Raw genomic sequence first — 22624 nt, 5'->3', positions numbered from 1 at the left:
GTTGGTTACTTTGCTCCACAATAATTAATCTTGGACATGCTTGGACTTGTAGTCTGATATACTCTGATGTAAACTAGGAAAGATCAGAGCACACAGAACATTGTCCTAATGATACTGTATGAGATACTAACAGGGCAGGTCAAAGAGCTCGTGTTTCCACCCCCCCCCCCCTTTGCTCTGCCTGCTGAGGGCGGTGGTCTCCCCTCTATGGACGTCAGGGAAGCAGCCTGTGCGCGCTCCCCGTAAATTGTCCAGGATGTGCGACAGTGCGCGCGTGCAGCAGATGAAACTTGAAGAAGCTGCAGAGAGTTTGGAGTAAAACTGATTTCACCCGGAGTCAGCGGACGGATCTGAACTCACCGTGACGAAACATGAACACGATGAAGGTGTTGACGCTGCATCTTCTCATCATTTTAACGCACAGTGAGTTCATTTCAGTTTTTTTAAAAACTTTATTAAACAATTTCCTAAAGTTATTAATGTCTGAAAAAGAGACCGGAATCTGCTCAACGATCTATTGCATTGCAGAAGTGCATTAGGCTGCTCGAGTATGTATGTAGGCATGTGTTATCAGCTTCTGGTAGTCCGTGTTTCCACACTGGTGTGTTTTTAACAGGATGTTCCTTTTTATTATTATTCTACGTTTTCACAAGGGATTCTGTCGTCTCATATATTAATTTCACTCGAAATGGTCACGTTTCCAAACGGTTTTAAGTTTTAACATTTTATTTTAATCCTTATTTGATTGTTTCAATGTTTTTTCTTTTGTTTCTTTTACAAACAAAATAAAAAACTACCAAAAAGTTATTTTTCTCAAAGAATAAAGGATGAACTCTCATCCTTTTCTGAACTCCCTAGTCTTTTTTTGTACAGTGCCTCATAAATACGTTTTAATAATTTACTATTTAATTAAGTGATGCATGTTTGGCCTCTGCAGCAGATTAGCTGAGATTCATATGGTGTATCTGGGAGAAATTACGCTTTCAACACGAAGCAGACTAATCCATTTGTTTTGCTTTATGCTTTTATTGATCGATAGTTTATATAGTTTGCATGTCAGGAGGAGGAGGTGTGATGTGTTCAGGGTCTGCATCAGAGGTTGAGATTGTGCAGGGAGTGGTTGTGTTTACATCGAACCCTCTCTGATGCCGTTTGTACCCGAGATACACAGGCTGATGAAACACATCTCGTGGCCCCGCGGAGAGTCTGAGATCCCAAGGTCTCAGTTTGAAGATGGCCCCCAGCTGACCCTGTCGTTGATTGGACCGAGATGAAAAACGACCACTTGCTATCTGGAGAAATGCATTTGAAGTTGTTGTGGGATTTCTAAGGGGCAGAGGTTGCTTTCCAAACAATAATTGCAGCTTTGATGTGTGTTTTGATATTTTCTTGTATTTACTGAATTTCCTGAGATTAAAAGATTGACATCCTTATCTTCAGTTAGGACAAGGCTAGCAGAACCCCGTGCATCGTAATGTGAGGCAATACTGAAATTAAAACATATTTTAAGCACTTTCTACTATTTTAAATACACTAAAACAATGCATTTCATTATGAGTTGCAATAATATTATAGAATATTAATTAATAAATGACAATATGGACTTATCATGCATCTATAACATGAACTAGATATTTTTAGTTTGTAATTAATTATAGAATATATTGCTTGTGTTTTCTGTGCCGGTTAAGATTAGTTCATGACAAAGAGGTTTAGGTTAAGCTGAGGGTCATGGTTAAAGGTTCAATCAGTGTCGTGTTGCACGTGTGTACAGATATCTGTGCGCGTGTGTGCGTGTGTGTGTGTGTGTGTGTGTGTTGTGCCAGCTGAGACGGGTAAGGTTACTGTCACAAAGAGCTGCTTTGTCTGCACAAGAAATCCATGCTTTCCACACATGTGTGCGTCACACACACACACACACACACACACACACACACACACACACACACACACACACACACACACACACTCACACACACACACACACACACACGCACACTGCTCCCAAATGTTCTCATAATAATGTCAAACAAGACGTATGCATTAATATTTCTCAAATAAAAGTGATTCTCCACAGAGAATTTATCCCTAAACATAAAGAACTGCATAACATTAATAGAAATCTGCATTTAAATTCAACCATTTTTTGATACAGCTTTGACTTCTGTTTTTTATCAAAATAAGCATAAATTAAGGTCGACTACAGCCGCCGAACTCAAGAATTTGGGCGTGTGTGTGTGTGTGTGCGTGTGTGTGTGTGTGTGTGCGTGTGTGTGCGTGAGCACTGAAGGGGCAATTAACTAGACAAGGTTATCAGGTCGGGATAAAGCAGCTTGTCAGAGTCATCCATTACCTGCATTCCTACGTACCACCGCGCCTAGCACCACTTGAGAGAGAGCGAGAGAGATAGAGAGAGAGAGAGAGAGAGAGAGCGAGAGAGAGAGAGAGAGAGAGAGAGAGAGAAAGAAAGAGAGTGAGAGTGTGAGTGAGAGACAGAGAGACAAGGAGAGAGAGAGAGAGCGAGAGAGAGAGAAAGAGAGAGAGAGCGACAGTGAGAGAGAGACAGAGAGAGAGAGAGAGAGTGAGAGAGAGAGAGAGTGAGTGAGAGAAAGAGAGACAGAGAGCGACAGTGAGAGAGAGAGAGACAGAGAGAGAGAGTGAGAGAGTGAGAGAGAGAGTGAGAGAGAGAGCGACAGTGAGAGAGAGAGAGAGAGAGAGAGAGAGTGAGAGAGAGCGTGAGAGAGCGACAGTGAGAGTGAGAGAGAGAGCGACAGTGAGAGAGAGAGAGACAGAGAGAGAGAGAGAGAGAGCGACAGTGAGAGAGAGAGAGAGAGAGAGACAGAGAGAGAGACAGAGAGAGTGATTGTATGTAGGCAGTAAATCCTTCTCATGGCCTTTTCATCCTGTTTCCATGTCTGTCTGTGTTTCTGATCTCTCTCATATGGAGTCCAAGATGCTCCAACATGCCTGTTGTACGTGTATTCTGGAACTATTTATATTGACACTGAGCAGAAGTGAGTAACTGCTCCTCTCTCCTGCAGGTCTTGTCTGCCTGTCAGTGACAGTGAGCAGCAGTAAACCCACAGTGGAGGTCCACGAGCACACGGGTGAGACGTCTTTTATTTATTTACAATGACTTTAAACACCAACATTTTCTACTGTCATTGAATTGTTTTCTTTTCTTTTTAAACATTAGTCTTATATCTTGTTTTATTGATTTATTGAGTTTAAGAGCAACTTAACACAACGTTTTTAGCTTTAACATTTTCAAAGTCAATCCAAAATCAAAAAACTATATATATGTTTTACAAAGGAATGGTTGAGAAGTGATTGTTGAGTGATTAAATTATATTAAAATGCACATTTAGAATTTAGAACAGCAGTCCCTGTACTTTTACACCGTTGTGACAGAAAGCAACACATCTAGTGTGAAGAATTACTTACAGATTTAAACAAAAGTATATCAAAACCGTCATTTCGCTGCTGTTCTTCCTCCATCAGATGCCGTGCTCGCCTGTGAGTTCAGGACGGAGAAAGATCAGAACCCTCGAATCGAGTGGAAGAAGAAAGGAAAGGGGGTGACGTTTGTGTACTTCAATCATAAATTTACTGGTGAGTGAATGTTTTCATCCTTTCATAACTACCTTTTTGATTTATCCTTTTTTTTTTTTCAAGCTCTTAGTTAAGCTTTGTCCATCCTCTGTCACCTTCCACCATAGGGCCGTATGCAAGTCGGGCAAAGATGGAGGGAGCGACGCTGACGATACACTCTGTCACTCAGAAAGACTCGGGGGAATACCGCTGCGAGGTGACGGCCAGCGAGGACCACGTCAACCTCGGAGAAGCGATTGTCTCCCTCCACGTGCTCGGTATGACGGGAAGGTTTGATCTCAGGACCTTTACTCGTAATGGAGTATTTTTAGACTGTACTTAGCTTCTGTACTTAGTACTTCTTCCACCACTGCTTTACAGTCCCAATGGTGCAGTGAGAGCATCTTTGGCACCTGTAATGTGAAGTATTTGTGAGTTCATGTGGGGAGGATTTCATATCTATCACATTTAAAACCCTGTGGAGAGATACGAAGCTGTAAAGGTCTGTTTTATCTTCCTCACCTGTGGTGGAAGACCAGGAGGAGGAGGAGGAGGAGGAGGAGGTACATGAATAAATCAGACATCAACCACATTCTTTGAAAATGTAAACAACATGTTCACCAGCTGTAATCCAAACACACACACACACACACACCTCCTACTGTGAATGCTGCTCAAGCTTCCACTCGCTAATGATCAAGTATCCGTGGTGAGCAGGGTTAATCCGTCACCCCAAATCTCACTCGAGTGGATACATTTATGCAAAAACCCCCGAGTTCAAGAGGAGTCAGACTGCTTTATAGCTATATTGGAATTAAAATAAAATATTTTTAAATCTGTAATATATTACATTTAAATATATGTATATAAATATATATTTAAATGTAATATGTTACAGATTATTAATTAATTAATGTGGAATATATATATATATATACATATATTTAAATGTAATATATTACAGATTACACATTAATTAATTAATAATCTGTAACATATTACATTTAAATATATATTTATATACATATATTTAAATGTAATATATTACATTTAAATATATATATATATATATGTATATGTATATATATATATATATACATATATATATATATATATATATATATATATATATATATATATATTTATATACATATATTCCACATTAATTCATTAATAATATGTAATATATTACATTTAAATATATGTATGTATGTATATATATATACATACATATATATATTTAAATGTAATATATTACAGGTTATTAATTAATTAATGTGTAATCTGTAATATATTACATTTAAATATATGTATATATATATATATATATATATATATATTCCACATTCATTAATTAATAATCTGTAATATATTACATTTAAATATATATATATATATATTTATATATATATATATATTCCACATTAATTAATTAATAATCTGTAATATATTACATTTAAATATATATATATATATATTCCACATTAATTAATTAATAATCTGTAATATATTACATTTAAATATATGTATGTATATATATATATATATACACATATATTTAAATGTAATATATTACAGATTAGGAACAAAATGAAAAACATTTTTTATTTATTTATATATATACTTTTTTTAATCTATATTGCACAATATCATGATATATTATGATTATGCAATGTAAAATCACATACACAGAGAGGATTCTTCTTAATCAATTCAACAGTGACCATTTCTTATGTCATTTTTATTGTTTCAGTTATTTTTTACAACATATATGAACAATGTGGACAACTGTTTCCATTTTAAGCCTCTAACAGAAGTGAATATAAAATAAAAAGCTTCTCAGTCCTGGTAGAGGAGGGAATAGTTTCAATCCAATTACATTTTGCTTTATTGATTTAAATGAAATCAGTGCTTTGATGAAGCAAATTAATCTTTATACTTCTGTACTTACATATCCTATGTTTTTGTATATATTTCCGCTGTAACTGTGGCTGTTTCCCCTCTCTGCCCCCTCAGTGCCTCCTCACGTCCCGTCCTGCGAGGTGCCGAGCTCTGTGTTTGTGGGTTCAGTCCTGGAGCTTCTCTGTCGGGACAAACTGAGCGTGCCTCCTGCCACCTACCGCTGGTACAAAGACAACAAGGCTCTGACAGCCACAGCAGACACTCTATACAGCGCGGACACAAACAAGGGCACACTTGTGAGTACACACTAACAAACAATGAAATGCACCTAGGAGTAGTATACATACTGTACACGTATGTGATGACACACGATTGTCTGCAATTAAATTCTCACTTTGTCTTTGTCTGGAGCAGAAGTTTAAGAGTGTGTCCAAAATAGACGCAGGGATGTACCGCTGTGAGTCCTCCAACAGCGTGGGAGCGCCCAAGAGCTGCGTGGCCCAACAACTCACAGTTATTGAATGTAAGTAATTTCGCCCATTTGAAGTTCACTTGTCTGGACGCACTCAACGAACACAAAGTAAATCCTCTCATCTCCTCCTTCTAGATCCTTTGAATATGACCATTTTGATAGCTGGTGCTGCAGGATGTCTGGCGCTCTTCCTTCTCTGCTGCATCTGTGTGTGTGTCTGCCGACGCCGAGGCTGCTGCAAGAGTGAGTAGTCGTGCGATGCTTCTGTGTGTGTGTGTGTGTGTGTGTGTGTGTGTGTGTGTGTGTGTGTTTGTGTGTGTGTGTGTGGTTGTTTTTTTCAGATTCAGACAATCTTATTCATCCCAAGAAGGGTTTGTTATCGCTCCTATAAATAACCAAGTTTAATAGAATGTAATGGCCATCTGAAATGACTGTCGACACACACACACACACACACACACACACACACACACACACATATACACACAAACACACAAACACACACATACACACACACACACACACACACACACTTACTTCACTACTTCACTACCTCACTACTTCATTACTTCATTACTTCACTACTTCATTACTTCACTACTTCAAATCAAATCAAATCAAATTTATTTGTATAGCCCAATATCACAAATTATACATTTGTCTCAGTGTGCTTTACAGACTGTACAGGTTACAACATCCTCTGTCCTTAGACCCTCGCATCGCACAAGTAAAAACTTCCTAAAAGAAACCCCAAAATTAAAGGGGAAAAAATGGAAGAAACCTCAGGGAGAGCAACTGAGGAGGGATCCCTCTCCCAGGACGGACAGACGTGCAATAGATGTCGTGTGTACAGGATAAACAACATAGTACAAATACAACATTTGACAGAAATTATGTTGTGTTGGAAAAAAAAAGAAATAGAAAGTTTGGATGAATCCAGGAAAATGTCAATAAGGCTTCCCGGTGTCCAGCAGGACCAGGTCAGCAGGCGCTGTCACGATTCATGATCCTGACGTAAACTTTATCAGTGGCAACCTGCCACATGAGAGACAGACACTCCGGGGATGATACCCCGGATGGTGAGTTAGTAACATACATTTACATAAATGCATACAGATAGAGAGGGAGAAGAAGAGAGAGGGAGAAAAGGAAGAGAGCAGGGAGGTGTCCCCCGGCAGTCTAAGCCTATAGCAGCATAACTAGGGGCTGATCCAGGGCAAACCTGAGCCAGCCCTAACTATAAGCTTTATCAAAAAGGAAAGTCTTTAGCCTACTCTTAAATGTGGAGAGTGTGTCTGCCTCCCGAACACAACCTGGAAGCTGGTTCCACTGGAAAGGAGCTTGATAGCTGAAGGCTCTGGCTCCCATTGTACTCTTAGAGACTCTAGGAACCACAAGTAACCCTGCAGTCTGGGAGCGTAATGCTCTAGTTGGTTTATAAGGTACTATGAGATCTTTAAGATATGCTGGAGCCTGACCTTTAATTGATTTGTAAGTCAGGAGAAGGATTTTGAATTCTATTCTGTATTTTACCGGGAGCCAGTGCAGAGCAGCTAATACAGGAGTAATATGATCCCATTTCCTTGTTCTAGTCAATACACGTGCCGCTGCATTTTGGATCAACTGAAGAGTCTTAACCGACTTTTTTGGACAACCTGATAACAATGAGTTGCAGTAATCCAGCCTTGAAGTAACAAATGCATGGACTAGTTTTTCTGCATCATTTTGAGACAGGATGTGTCTTATTTTTGCAATGTTACGTAGATGAAAGAAGGCAGTCCTTGAGATTTGTTTTATGTGGGAGTTAAACGACAGATCTTGATCAAAGATGACGCCAAGATTCCTTACAGTGGTGCTGGAGGCCAAGTTAATGCCATCCAGAGCTTCTATGTCATTAGAAAATGCGTTTCGGAGGCGTTTAGGGCCAAGTATAATAACTTCAGTTTTGTCTGTGTTTAACATCAAAAAGTTGCTAGACATCCAAGTTTTTATGTCCTTAAGGCATGCTTGAAGTTTAGCCAATTGATTGGTTTCATCTGGTTTAATTGATAGATATAATTGGGTATCATCCGCATAACAATGAAAGTTTATAGAGTGGTTCCTTATAATATTGCCCAAAGGAAGCATATATAAGGTGAATAGAATCGGTCCACTACTTCATCACTACTTCACTACTTCATTACTTCATTACTTCACTACTTCACTACTTCATTACTTCACTACTTCACTACTTCACTACTTCACTACTTCATTACTTCACTACTTCATTACTTCATTACTTCACTACTTCATTACTTCACTACTTCATCACTACTTCACTACTTAACTACTTCATCACTACTTCACTACTTCACTACTTCATCACTACTTCACTACTTCACTACTTCATACTTCATTACTTCACTACTTCATTACTTCACTACTTCATCATTACTTCACTACTTCATCACTACTTCATCATTACTTCACTACTTCAGTACTTCACTACTTCACTACTTCACTACATCATTACTTCATTACTTCACTACTTCATTCCTTCACTACTTCACTACTTCATTACTTCATTCACTTCACTACTTCACTACTTCATTCCTTCACTACTTCACTACTTCACTACTTCACTACTTCATTCCTTCACTACTTCATTACTTCATTACTTCACTACTTCACTACTTCACTACTTCATTACTTCATCGACTTTCACTACGTCATCACTTCACTACTGCACTACTTCACTACATCATTACTTCATTACTTCACTCTACTTCATTCTTCACTACTTCACTACTTCACTACTTCACTACTTCACTTACATCATTACTTCATTACTTCACTACTTCACTATTATTACTTCAATTACTATCACCTACTTACACTTCCCACTTCATACATATCACTTACTTCACCTAACTTCACTACATCATTCATTCACTAATTCACTACATTCACTACTGAACTTCACTACTTCATTCACACTTCACTACTTCCATTCCTTCACTACTCACTACTTCACTACTTCACTACTTCCGACTTAACCTACTTCACTTCACCACTTGCACTACTTCACTACTTCACCACTTCCCCATACTCACTACTTCACTACTTCACTACATCACACTTCAACTCACTACTTCACTACTTCACTTACTTCCTACTTCACTACATCACTACTTCACTACTTCACTACTTCATTCCTTCACTACTTCACTACTTCACTACTTCACTACTTCACTACTTCACTACTTCACTACTTCACTACTTCACTACTTCACTACTTCACTACTTCACTACTTCACAACTTCACTACATCACAACTTCACAACATCACTACTTCACAACTTCACAACTTCACAACATCACAACTTCACAACTTCACTACTGCACGACGGCACGACGGCACGACGGCACGACGGCAGGCCGCACGACGGCACGACGGCACGACGGCACCACGGCACGACAGCACGACGGCACGACGGCACCACGGCACGACAGCACGACGGCACGACGGCACGACGGCAGGCCGGCAGGCCGGCACGACGGCACGACGGCAGGACGGCAGGCCGGCACGACGGCACGACGGCACGACGGCAGGACGGCAGGCCGGCACGACGGCACGACGGCAGGACGGCACGACGGCACGACGGCACGACGGCACGACGGCACGACGGCAGGCCGGCACGACGGCACGACGGCACGACGGCACCACGGCACGACAGCACGACGGCACGACGGCACCACGGCACGACAGCACGACGGCACGACGGCACGACGGCAGGCCGGCAGGCCGGCACGACGGCACGACGGCAGGACGGCAGGCCGGCACGACGGCACGACGCACGACGGCAGGACGGCACGACGGCACGACGTCACTACTTCATCACTTCACTACTTCACTACTTCACTACATCATTACTTCATTACTTCACTACTTCATTCCTTCACTACTTCACTACTTCACTACTTCACTACTTCATTCCTTCACTACTTCACTACTTCATTCCTTCACTACTTCATTACTTCATTACTTCACTACTTCACTACTTCACCACTTCACTACATCACTACTTCACTACTTCACTACTTCATTCCTTCACTACTTCACTACTTCACTACTTCACTACTTCACTACTTCACTACTTCACTACTTCACTACTTCTTCACTACTTCATCCTTCACTACTCATTCCTCACTACTTCACTCTTCACTACTTCATTACTTCACTACTTCACTACTTCACTACTTCATCACTTCACTACTTCACTACTTCATTACTTCACTACTTCACTACTTCACTACTTCATCACTTCACTACTTCACTACTTCATTACTTCACTACTTCACTACTTCACTACCACTTACTACTACAGCGATTGAATTCAGATAAAATAGATAATCTTTATTTATTGGCGCTGCAACGGGGAAATGTGCAGTGTTACAGCAGCAACAGCAAGAGGAAGTACACAAGTACAATAGATAAGTCAACAGTTCAAAAACTAAAATAGTAGAAAGACTGAATATCAAATTCTAATGATTGCATACCAAAATGTAAATGGACTCCATTGTAAATAAAGGTCTTACATTCAAAATACGTATAAGTAAAAGTACAAAATGCACAGTTTCTGCAGCTTTAGTGTTTTTCAGCTCATTGTTTTGGTTTACAACAGCTTGACTGTCTTTGGTTCAGTCTAACAGGCGTAAACAATCCACTGTACAGCAGCTGCTCAGCACCAAACATACACACACAACTGTCAGAAACAGTCTTCATGCATACTTTAATTGTGTTCATTACTGTCCACACAGATAAATGTACAAATGTATTTAACAAATATGACATGTGATCATGACAAATGCTAACTGTTCTTCTTTGTTGTTTCTTTGAACAGAGGACAAGAAGACCAAAAGGTGAGTGTTTCACTTGTTCAGTATTCTGACTCGTTCTGCCTGCAGCTGTGTGTTATTGGCTGGTAATGAGCTCACACTGAACTGCCACCCTTTGTCTTTCAGCAGCAAGTCCTACATCCCTCCTCCCCCTCCTCCCATCCGCAACGTGAGTGATCCGACGGATTGTTATCGCGCTTGTTTTTTGGCTCGCTGAGCTGCCGTTAAATTCTGTTAATAAGTTGCTGATTACGCCGTCCCCGAGCTAATTAAAGGAAATGATTAATTCACAGTATGTGTCTCTGCTCTTTACAGATCAAGCACTACAAACAAGCTCACTCCTTCATGATCTGAGGGTGAAACTCTCTCACTTTGACTTCAAACCATCCCGAATGAGAAGTGTGCACGTGTTGCTCAACACTCTGGGAAGTGACTCGACCGTCGCCTTGCTTTCGCACGGCTGCTCACTGCTTTCTGGGACGAGCACATCTTCAAATATTACACTATTTTGCAAAAACACTGTTGCTTAAGTTGATGGGTACTTTCATATCTACTACGAAACAAAAGGATTATAAATTGATTATATAACATATGTTTCATTATTATATTTTTCTCGAGTGTCAAACTTGTTTTTTTTTTACAGATTTTAACATTTTAAAACTTGTTTTCTAAACTCCTTTAGACTTCAGGGGATACGTTCAGCGCTTCAGTCTAAGCTTCAGCTCTCTTGCTCCACCTATAGGCAAGAAACTGTAATGCATCCACAAATACTGTACAGATTGTGTCCTTCTTATTGCCTTTCATTTACATTTAGATGCAGAGATGTTGTTTTATATGAGGTTATTTTGTTGTCATGTTTGTTATATATTTTTTAAAAACATGTTTGTGTGTTGATCTCATGATTGTTTAATATTTGGCTGTATAAATTCAAATAATGTGAATTGAGCGACAAATGAACGGGTGTCTGCACACACTGAATGGTGCTTTGAAAGCTTTTATAATCTTTTGATACTATTTTCATGAGTTTATGTCTTATTCAATAAAGAAAGATGAAAACAAATAGCACATTGGAGTTTATTGGCTTATTGGTGGATTAATGGAAATGAGATCCTTAACATCAGCATGTGTTAAAATCTATTTATATTTAAATAATTATAATGCAAATATATATATATATATATATATATATATATATGTATATGTATATAGTGTTATATAAAGAAGTTTCACTACTTGAATCACTATGCAAATAGGATGTAGTTGAACTTCTAGCAAGCAAAATGCAGTGAAACTACGAGTTATTTACATGTAATTACCGACTCCAACACTGAATATACTGTACATCTCATGCATGTCAGCAGGCCGAGTTCAGAGCCACTGTGCTGTCCCTCCTCACGGAGCTGCACACGTGGCTGCAGACCTTGTTTATTGCTTATTCCTGTTACATTTACTTAATACATTCTTTATTCGTGTGTAGTTGGTTTAGCATCATTTATTCACCATGTTCTCTTGTTCGTCATGTTAAAAAATGGGAAACTGCTAAGTGCCAAACAATGGTTGCTATGTGTTTATTATTAAAACAAATCTGTACATGAGGGGCTTATTACTGGATATTATAAGTGTGGAGAGAGAACATATCCTGAAGCTGTATCGGGGTGAGTGTTTGCACTGGTTTGCAGTTACAGACATGTTGGAGCAGAGAGCTTTAACGAGACGATGGTGATGGGACGTCAACTCCTATTTCCCCTTTTTATTCTTACTTCTCTCTATGAAGCAGACTTTTGGATTCACACACATTCTGCTTGACCAGACAACAGTTCAGTTGGCTGTGAGCAACGTTTCTCACTAGATGGCACCACAGCACTGACTCTATCCGCTCACACCAGCTCAGACGAACAGGCCTTCAGCGACACGCTGCCAGCCGTTATCCATCATTTGTCTTTGAACAGTAGCGCTATTGTTCTCCCCCTTTTGTGCTCGTTCATCTCCTATTTTTTGCCGCCCATACATTAAAAATCTTGAAATCTTCACTTCCATGCCGTTTTAAATAAGATGCATTGTACTGAGCATGCACTCGTCATTCAAAGATTTGCCTCACATGAATGCCTGCACATTTTGGACGTTGTATCTGGCTCTTGCATGATGTGTAACTGCTACAATGATCCCAGTGTCAGGAACAAGATCTATTCTGGTACACGGTCATAACCCTCTCTAACGATTACATTAAGTGGTTCGCATTGATCTGATAATATGGCTGTTTGGTAGCTCAAACCTTTCTGATCAACCACTCTGGCTACAAAGAGAGGACGTCAGCCGAGCTCTAAAATATGCAAATGCTGTTTCACAGTCTGTGTGAGAAGCGTTCCCTCGATGGGAACTGCATTGGTTTCAGCACACTAACAATGCATTTTGACTTTGTAGAATATTTCTCAAGCCCAGGATGTCCGACTCACTCAGTCAATCATTACTCATTTCTCTATTTTAGGCATTTCTGTGTAAGGGTCAATATAATTGTTGTGTAGTTGGCAAAATAACAAACGGACCGAAGCTATGGGACACTAATCAGGTCATTTCTTTCATCTGGCATCCACTGTGCAGACAATTATTCACCTCAGTCAGCTCTCAGTTAGTGCAGTTATACACTACAGTACTTGTTGTCCATTGCATAGGGTATAATAGATTTTACGAGACATTTGGACAACACTACAACAAGACAAATACACCTGTGTCACATTGCTATTTCTATATAGAATACATAATACCTGAACAAATCGTGTCAGTTTTGTCTGAACTCCTATAAACTTGTTATCAAGGAAATCAGAAATGAAGGTGTTGCTTTTGTGTTTAGATGTAAAGATTGTGTTGTGGTGGATTAAGTATTATGATCCTTCACGGAAGTAGAAGTAGTATTAGCAAGTATTAGTAATTCAAAACCCTCCGTTCAAAAAGTGTAAAAGTGCTAAATGTATTTATAAAATATCAAAACAAAAAATTGTGTGAGCGTCATAGACTGTATTTAAGAAGTGGACGTAGTCACCGTGATGTCAATCATTGGTTTGTGCACTACCTGGGGACTACCACTCTGAAGCCTGAGTTAAGCTTTTTGACCGTCGCCATCTTGTTTTTTGGGACCAGTACATCCGAACGCTAAACAAAACATTTTTAGGCGACTAAAATGATACAATTAACGTTCATGAACTGAAAACACACTGTGAAAGGGTTAAAGTTGGAAAACACCGAGGTAGCAGTCAGTCACAAGGTAGCAACGCTTTTAAACGTAACCTGCGATATCGTCTATTTTACTCTAAATGGGAACAAAGTTAAACAAATGAACAACATGCTGAATTGAAAAACACTTGAAACCAACGATTGAGACCATAAACTCATGTTCACAACGTTTTATTTAAGTAATCGTCTAACTTCTATACAATCAGACTTCTTTTTGCAACCAGAGGCGTCGCCCCCTGCAGGCCGTTAGAGAGAATGCAGGTTTAGGACACACTGGGTTCACTGTAGCGGAGGTGATGGGCGTGCACTGTCTCGGTTTGAGTAACATCTCTCTCAGTCTGTCTCTCAGAGTCTCAACTGATCTTATAATCATTCTTATTAGTACAACATAGCTTTGTGCAGCTTCAACCTGAGCAGATCTAATCAGCAGCAATAACTGGAAACACTTAACTTCACTGACAGGAAATATTGAGCAATTGTGGACATGGCGTGGGAGTTTCCTGCGACACGTATGAGTGGATTAGTATGAACGAAACGTCACAGATGCAAATCAGCCAACTGGAGTCTGGCTGTACATTGTAACAGTTATATGAGCAGACAGACACACAGAGATCCGTGAGTTAGAAATCAGATGACGTCTGTACCCAAATGATAGCCCCACACACACACACACACACACACGCACACACACACACACACACACACACACACACAATCTTGTAACATCCTGATCTTGTGGCTGTCTAATGGTGCAGCTCGACCGCCAGCTGCAGTCATATTTTGTTTCTTCCTTTGAACAGGCCTTTTTTTTATTTCATGGATGCTCGCCCTGGATTACAGCTCAAGGGGGCTGTTACATCACATTTTGTAAATGTGTGTGTATCTGTCAGATAGCGACAGAGGAGAGAGAGTGTGAAAATAAGTGAGGGAGAGAGAGAGTGAGTGTGAGTGGGCGGTGGCTGTCAAATGAAATCTGTGTCAGTACCACTGTTTTCTTAGATGTTAAATTAAGCCTCAAGCCAGGTTTTGTCCAAGACGTCTCCCTCCTCTGCTGCCTGGTATCAAATTGGCTGCACCGGAGCCTTACCCACAATGCTCTCTGCGTGTTGAGCTCCCCAGAAAACCTCCAGGAGCACTACTCCTCTATGAACAGGTGGCACAAAGCTCACAGCACATGGCACAACAACACCCTTAGAGATTAGGTCGTTGTTTTCGTATTTAACAACCTGTAAAAGAAAAAAAGGAAAAATAAATCTGCTTCTGCCAGTTTTTATTTGTGAATTTTGTTTCTTTGTTTTTTCGTGTGTTGCTCATACGGCGCTCTCAGTTTGTTGCACATTTACAGTTCCCATAGCCCTCAACATGATCAGCTCTCGGGTTATGCAAAGCTTACATCAGACAGACATTGATGTTGTTCTGCTTTAGGGAATTGTTGTGGCAAAGGGAGCAGGAAGAAGACCACTGACACACGGATTACTACAGGAAACTCTGTCCCCACTGTATCAGCAAGAAATAGCAACATTTAAACATTTAAACCCCACAAGACAACATCCCCTACAGTTTCATTAAATCTTTATACTGCAGTTCTCTTACAATGCACTGCTGTGTGTGTGTGTGTGTGTGTGTGTGTGTGTGTGTGTGTGTGTGTGTGTGTGTGTGTGTGTGTGTGTGTGTGTGTGTGTGTGTGTGTGTGTGTGTGAAGCAGAGACGGGGTGCAGAGAGAAAGTTTGCTATTCCTGCTCTCTGTCTTCCGTTTTCAGTCTGAACTGGCCTGTTATTTAGCATCATTCATTGACAAGACTGTTATGTGTGATTGCAGCAGAGATGGAGGATGGAAATCGTTCTGCCACTACACACACACACACACACACACACACACACACACACACACACACACACACACACACACACACCCACACACACACAGCGTCCTGTCCTCCCGCACAATCAATCAATCAGGACTTTAAAACTCCCACAGCCGCACTGTGCTTCTTATTTGAGCTCAAATAGGAACAGTGTAGGCAGAGTGTTATACAGATGAAATGTATGTGTGTGTGTGTGTGTGTGTGTGTGTGTGTGTGTGTGTGTGTGTGTGTGTGTGTGTGTGTGTGTGTGTGTGTGTGTGTGTGAGAGAGAATGCAATTTGAAAGCATTACACAATAGCTGTGCCCTGAATGCCAAGTACAATTGTTAATAGTAGATGTATTCATAAACAAAGCATGAATAAGAAATTGTTTGACAAATTCAGACTTAACTAAAACATCAGAGAGCGTATTGAAAAGATGTGTAAACTTACACTTGTGCTGTCAGAGTTTTTGAGAGGAGACATTTGACTGGGGCTGCAACTAATCATTATTTCCATCATCGAATAGATTCCAGAATATTTTCTCAATGAATACGTTTATCTATAAAATGTCAGAAAATAGTGAAAAATGGCGTCACATTTTCTCATAGCTCAACGTGAGATATTAAAATGTATTGTTTTCTCAAACCGTCCAAGAAAGACATTCTATGATATCATATGGTAACATCTGGAAACATTGAATTTTGCTAAAATGTTTCATCGATTAACCAAAAATATTTCCAATATATTTTTTTGCAGCTTTAACATTGATGCCATGGAAAGGTTTGAAGTTATATATTTACTTATGTATATGATTTCCCCGTTGCTTTCTGAATAATTATGCATCGATACATTTAGTAACTTTCAATTTATGAACATTGCATACATTTCTGTGTTCTTGAATGTTTTTCATTTTAAGAGACCGAGAGGACAAAAGCACAGCACCCAATCAAAGCCACAAACCTCCCTCATCATTTATTTAAAGCTGCAAGAAGAACTTTCTCACCACTAAGGGCAGAACGTTTTCCAGGCAAATTTTTTTTTTTTTTAAATGTAAAAAAAAAATAAAAAAAAAAAATAAAAAAATAAAAAAATAAAAAAAAAAAAATAAAATAAAATAAAATAAAATAAAATAAAATAAAATAAAATAAAATAAAATAAAATAAAATAAAATAAAATAAAATAAAATAAAATAAAATAAAATAAAATAAAATAAATAAATAAAATAAAATAAAATAAAATAAAATAAAATAAAATAAAATAAAATAAAATAAAATAAAATAAAATAAAATAAAATAAAATAAAATAAAATAAAATAAAATAAATAAAATAAAATAAAATAAAATAAAATAAAATAAAATAAAATAAAATAAAATAAAACAATAGCATTTGACTGCTGTTGCACATGATTTACATCCTTTGTGACCGTTATGCTGCAAAGCAGAAACACAAGTCCAATATTCTTCTCGGCTCCCTTTTGGTCTCCACCAAATAGTGAGAAAATATCTGTGTTTTTCAACACACACCCTTTTTAAATCTTTGACAACTTACGGCAGGTAGCCTTCACTTGATTTGTATACAAGCGAGTTTACAGTTTTTATATTGTGGGTTGTGAGAGCCATCACACTCAATCACACGGTTTATGTGCAGCCGGGGAACCAACACAGTGAAGTATTAAACTGCTGAAAGCCTGGCAAAGCTTGTAAACTTGATTTTATGTTAATATTGAAAATGTCTTTATGTGGGTTTACATTTTCAAGCAATAAGAAGCCTGAAACACAGAGAGGAGATGACAAGACTACAGTATTTCTTTATTTTCCTGACACCAGGATCGTGACTAAGCCTTCTGTAGTTTGTGTGTAAATGGAGCATGTATCACATTTAGTATGCAGACCTGTCTAATGTCTCCTTCTCGCTGCCCATCAGTACCTAGGATCCTGTGCTGCAGTGTGCTATTTGATAAGGCCGTTTAGCATTCAAGAGGAATCCTCAGCACTCAAGTACTCCCAGTATTATGCTTTTAACTCATTCCCCCCAGAGGAGCAGAGGGATCGAGAAGAGAGGAGGGAGCGGAAAGAAAGGCAGAAACAGAAGGATCCTTATGGGAAGAGGGAAAATTCACAGGACAAAAGGCCGTTATTAAATTCCTGTCATGATTCTGTGGATAATAACCTCTACTATCCGGCCCCCAAGACACATTTAATGGCTTGCACAATCCTACTCCCATCGGATTTCACTGGCTGGAAGTGTGTTACTGCATACAAGCCGCTCCACTGTCCCACCACTTGCCAGATGCTACTGAACGCCTCTGTGTTGGATTAGATTAACGTCCCTTGAGCGGCGCTTAGAAATCATCACAAAGCATCCCATCAGTATGTGAAACGGCAAACAACGATGTTAATGGCTGGATAAAGTCAAGCTCTGTTTAAAATAAAGGAGGCGAGATGCACCTGAGTGCTGAACCTGCACTGATGGCACGGCCACAGGAGCCATGACGAGGCCTGATTGCTGTGTGATTTGAGCATCCTCAGACTCACAGCTCAGCTCTTTAACACGCCGCGCTGCAGCAGGATGCAGGCATCAGCAAGATGAATATTTATCAAAGCCATGAAGAGGTGCAGGAAACAATTTATTCTTCACAGACCAAAAAGCCTCCTGGAAACATTTTGAAAACAATGCTGTGATTGAAACACGAGGTCTGTGGAGGGATTGCAATGATACGAAGTAGGAAGAACTTTCACCATATGTTGCTTGACTGGAAAGAGCTTCAGGGTTAGTTAAGTGTCCCCTGGATTAGAATAATTGTCTCTGCTAATCTGCTGGGATTCATTAAAACAGACAGATTTGACAGTCCCAGACACCAGGATTACAAAGTGGAGAGCGGCCAGCAGAAGGTTTCCGAAATGCGAGCAAACATGAGGAGAGACAGAGTCTGATTTTATCCCTCAATCCATCCTCACCCTCGCCTTCTGACACAACTCATCTCCTCCCTTTTTTCTTCCTCAGGATGGAGGGGGGGAAACAACCCCCCCCCCAGTTTATTAAACCCCCGAGTCTCCAGGAAGAGTCTTTCATGCGGAAAAGATTTACTCAATTCTGTCCTCATTTCCGTGTGCTGTACGTACCAAATCCCCCACTATACAGCATATTTGAGTCTGGCTTCCCACAGTATTGTTCTGGCATCCAGAAACCTTTCTCTGTGTTTCTTCGCTCTGATTAACTGAGAGGGAGATTTTTTTGTTTTGTTGCAACAGGCTTTGATTAGAACATGTTAAAAATACCACCACCCTGCACCCCTCCGTCGACTCTACCCTGCCTTCTGTCTCCTCTGTCTGTCCACCGCTCCCTCTCTGCCTGTACTCACTTTTTCTTTTTAATTTCCCCTCCGCACAGCTCTGCTTTGTCCTTTTCTTCTCCCTGTATGATTAAATGTTTCTCTTCAGATGTATTTTTATGAAATTCCTCACTTCCCTCGCTACAATTATGGTTATTTCTTTCTCCTGTTTTGTCACGCTTTGTCTGTTTTCTGCCAGAGGTCTATGTTTGATTGTAGCTTCGCTCTCTCTGATTACGACCTCTTGTCTTGGTGAGTGGTGTTGTCTTCCTCTCCCTCCCCATCAGCCTGAGTGACCTTGGCAGAATAACAGAGCGGGAGATAGCGACAAATTCAACAAAGTCTTATCTGGCTGCAAATGAAAACTGAAAAAAGGTTCAAAGCTGCAGAGAAAAACAAAGTATTTATTTCCGATTGTGTGCGGCAACACCTTCATAATGAGGGAGCACATGAAGATGTAATGCATGAATTAAAGCTGTCTTGTTGCTTACTCTTAGGAAATGTTCATCTGAGTGTATGTGATTAGTTCACACTTATTGGACAATGATTGTTAACTCAGTTACGTTATACTCCAACCCTGCAATAACTGATTGTGATTAAGATGCATGCATTACGTAAGCATCTTTCACGTTGGAGAACTAAACTTCTACGACTAAACATTTCTACATTCAGTCTTTTTCTTTCTGTGGAGTTTGTGCGCCCTGTGAGTGCATTTAATATTATTTTCATCTTGTCTCGCTTGCAGACTTTACCCCCCTCCTCATAATACACGAGCATACGTGTAGAGAATAGATAGCTAGCCCTTGAGCAGAGCATTTGGCACTGTCTTCAAGAATATCAGGGAGATTTGGAGCCTCGCTCCCCCATCTCTCCTGCTGATTGAACTTACAGACTCATGATTCGTCTGCACAGGCAGGAATCCATCGAACCAAGGATAATATCAGAACTGTGTCTTATGTCTACAAACTGTGTTACCGGCAGGAAAGAGAGCGAGAAAATGAATGTTGGCCCAGAGGAATTACATTCTTCCCCTCTCGCTGCACCTGCTACTCACCCATAGAAGGAAAGTCATGTATGGCACACAAGCTGCAAAACTGCGACAGACTCAATAAAAACTAAAAACACCAGAACAACAAAGAATAAGTGAGTGGATATTATAGCAGGATGTGGGAGCAAAAAGAGGCAGTGCAGGGAGAGTACGCCGTACAGTGTGTCTTCAGGTAATAAAGCTTCTATTGTGTCTCAGTGTGCAGGTGCACTCTGCAGGTTAGAGCAAAGCAGGACGGAAGTATATGGAGATTTAGAGTTCAGGGTTGGTTACTGAAAAGCTGTGTTGGTGAGTGAGTGGAAATGAAGCATTGGATATCCATAATATGTTCATTTTGTATATTGTATTTATTGTTGGCTTGGTCTGTTGTGTAATTAACTGTATGGATTATTTTTACAACAGGAAATACAATACATATACTGTCACTTTATATAAGACACAGGCGTACAGCGGGTGAGGCTAAAGAATGTCTCACCATCTCTCATTCAGATATAATGTGCATATTTTGTTCACAGTAATTTCTCATATTCTTCTTGTATTTGCTTTTTTGTATATTTACGTTTCTTGTACACATTTTGCAGAAAGCTTTAATATTTCTTTTTATAATATTTCTTCTTTCACTTCTGTGTTTTTATACGCAGATTACCGGAGCAAATTACTTGTAACCAAATTCTGATTCTGATTCTGAGAAAGAGGAAACTAGATGTTTTAAATTATCCAAGCAAAAAAACATGAAGTTGTATCTCGCAGCAGCAGCTGTAGCAGCAGGCAGGCGTCCAAACATTCATTAAATGATTGCACGGACTCACTGCAGTCCTGCGACAGCCACAGATACTGGATTATGTTTCATTATTTGTCAAAGCATTTGATTTATGTAAAGAGTATTTCAACAAATATAACATTTCTGAAATACATTACCCACCCTAGATTTAACACGTTACGTCCTATTTGTTAAATCGGTACAAGAACCACGCTGTAACGGGGGTTAAAGGGGCTTTCGTGCTAAAGTGTTGCAGCAACTTACTTTCAGCGTGAGAGTGAAGAAGCAGATTTCCCAAAGTGTCAAACTATCTCTTAAAAAATGTTAATTTGCATCAACCAACTCTCTTGTTTCCAACAGCCCTCAAGAAAAGATTTTTCAAATTAGTCTTTGCATTTAGCTTCCTAACAAACAACCATGACGTAACAAGAAAATAACAAGAAGATAAAGACTCACTAATGATTTACGTGTCTCGAGCTTGATTCAAGTCTCTGCAAAATGCTTTTCACAGCAAACTCAAAATGAATGAATGTCTGGAAGGAACGCAGTCCTTGGTAGTAATGCAAAGAGTGTAATATTAGTGGGTTAGGTTGTGTAAAAGCACTGGTGCTGTAGCATTGATAGAGGGACGCACAGAGAGCATCGAAGGACAAAGAGATGGCCGCAGAGGTTCAGACCCTCAGGGCAGCCATTCAACACAAGAAGGAAGTCTTGCTCCCTCTGTAAATGGAAGCAATTTATCTTCCTTTCATTGCGGACGGGTATAAGTTATCAAACATTCTCTTTTTTCTCCTCTCTCCATCTGTCATATCCGTCTCGCTACATCTATCATTCGCTGTCGCTGCCTGCCCCTGACTCCACATGTTGTCCCACTTTTCCCTCCACATTTTAATGTGAGCTCTTCCTCCTGCAGTCTGTCTGCGTTCTTATTAGTCCTCATCAGTGTTTGTGCATCACAAATACTTTGATGCTCAGAAATTTCTGGATGAATGTGGCTCTTTCCCCCCACTCTCAGACTCCATTGCTATGCGGACAGAGATGCAATGGTTACTTTTTTATTATTGATTAATCTGTCCATTTTCCCCCTATAGTCTATAAAATGTCAGAAAACAAGACTGAGAGTACACAGCTGAAGTGAGTCTGTAATGCTGTACTTAGGGAGCGTACCAAAAAGATAAGGTGGGGGGCACGGAGGAGGGGGGGGGGGGGGTGTCTTTCTGTAGTTGATCTTTAATCTAAATAACTAATAAATGATGAAAATTGTCGATTAATTTCCTGTCGACTGACTAATAATTTCAACACTAGATACAAGATTTTGAAACAGTTTGATTTTGCCACCATGCCAACGACAATACTCCCCCGAAACACACACACACACACACACACACACACACACACACGCACACACATACCTCTCCGCTGCTGCACGTCTCGTTTTACTCGTCCGTACATCACAGCACCCTGCCCCCCCCCTTTGCCTTCAGGACTTCAGCCAGGAACTCACACAGGAAGTGCATTTGCAGATGCATCAAACAGGAAACTGCAAAGAGGGAAATTATGTTTTGGTT

The 22624-nt window shown here is 39.8% G+C and overlaps 1 protein-coding gene across 2 annotated transcripts; it reads left to right on the top strand.

Moving 5' to 3' along the window:
- The first annotated feature begins 298 nt into the window (after positions 1-298).
- On the top strand, positions 299-11819 carry jam2b (junctional adhesion molecule 2b). 2 transcript variants are annotated; one of them, XM_029459449.1, is made up of 10 exons: positions 299-423; positions 3042-3107; positions 3502-3612; positions 3720-3869; positions 5608-5789; positions 5908-6016; positions 6101-6208; positions 10849-10867; positions 10973-11012; positions 11159-11819. In XM_029459449.1, exons 1-10 carry the CDS (start codon positions 372-374, stop codon positions 11195-11197), a joined length of 876 nt encoding a protein of 291 aa, XP_029315309.1. In that variant the 5' UTR covers positions 299-371; the 3' UTR covers positions 11198-11819. The 2 variants fall into 2 exon arrangements, with proteins under 2 accessions (XP_029315309.1, XP_029315308.1); XM_029459448.1 differs by having other exon boundaries at positions 10970-11012.
- The last annotated feature ends 10805 nt before the right edge of the window (positions 11820-22624 follow it).

Source organism: Cottoperca gobio, chromosome 21, assembly GCF_900634415.1.
Source record: "Cottoperca gobio chromosome 21, fCotGob3.1, whole genome shotgun sequence".
NCBI classification, from domain to species: domain Eukaryota; kingdom Metazoa; phylum Chordata; class Actinopteri; order Perciformes; family Bovichtidae; genus Cottoperca; species Cottoperca gobio.
The sequence above is the reverse complement of the archived record's forward strand: the minus strand, read 5'-3'. Positions and strand labels throughout refer to the sequence as shown.

What these genes read in the sequence shown, in the direction of transcription:
- jam2b (XM_029459448.1), top strand. Translation starts at nt 372, where the DNA reads ATGAACACGATGAAGGTGTTGACGCTGCATCTTCTCATCATTTTAACG. An exon ending in ACACAAACAAGGGCACACTT is followed by an intron (nt 5,790 to 5,907) that starts GTGAGTACACAC and finishes TGTCTGGAGCAG; the next exon opens with AAGTTTAAGAGTGTGTCCAA. An exon ending in CCCCTCCTCCCATCCGCAAC is followed by an intron (nt 11,013 to 11,158) that starts GTGAGTGATCCG and finishes TGCTCTTTACAG; the next exon opens with ATCAAGCACTACAAACAAGC.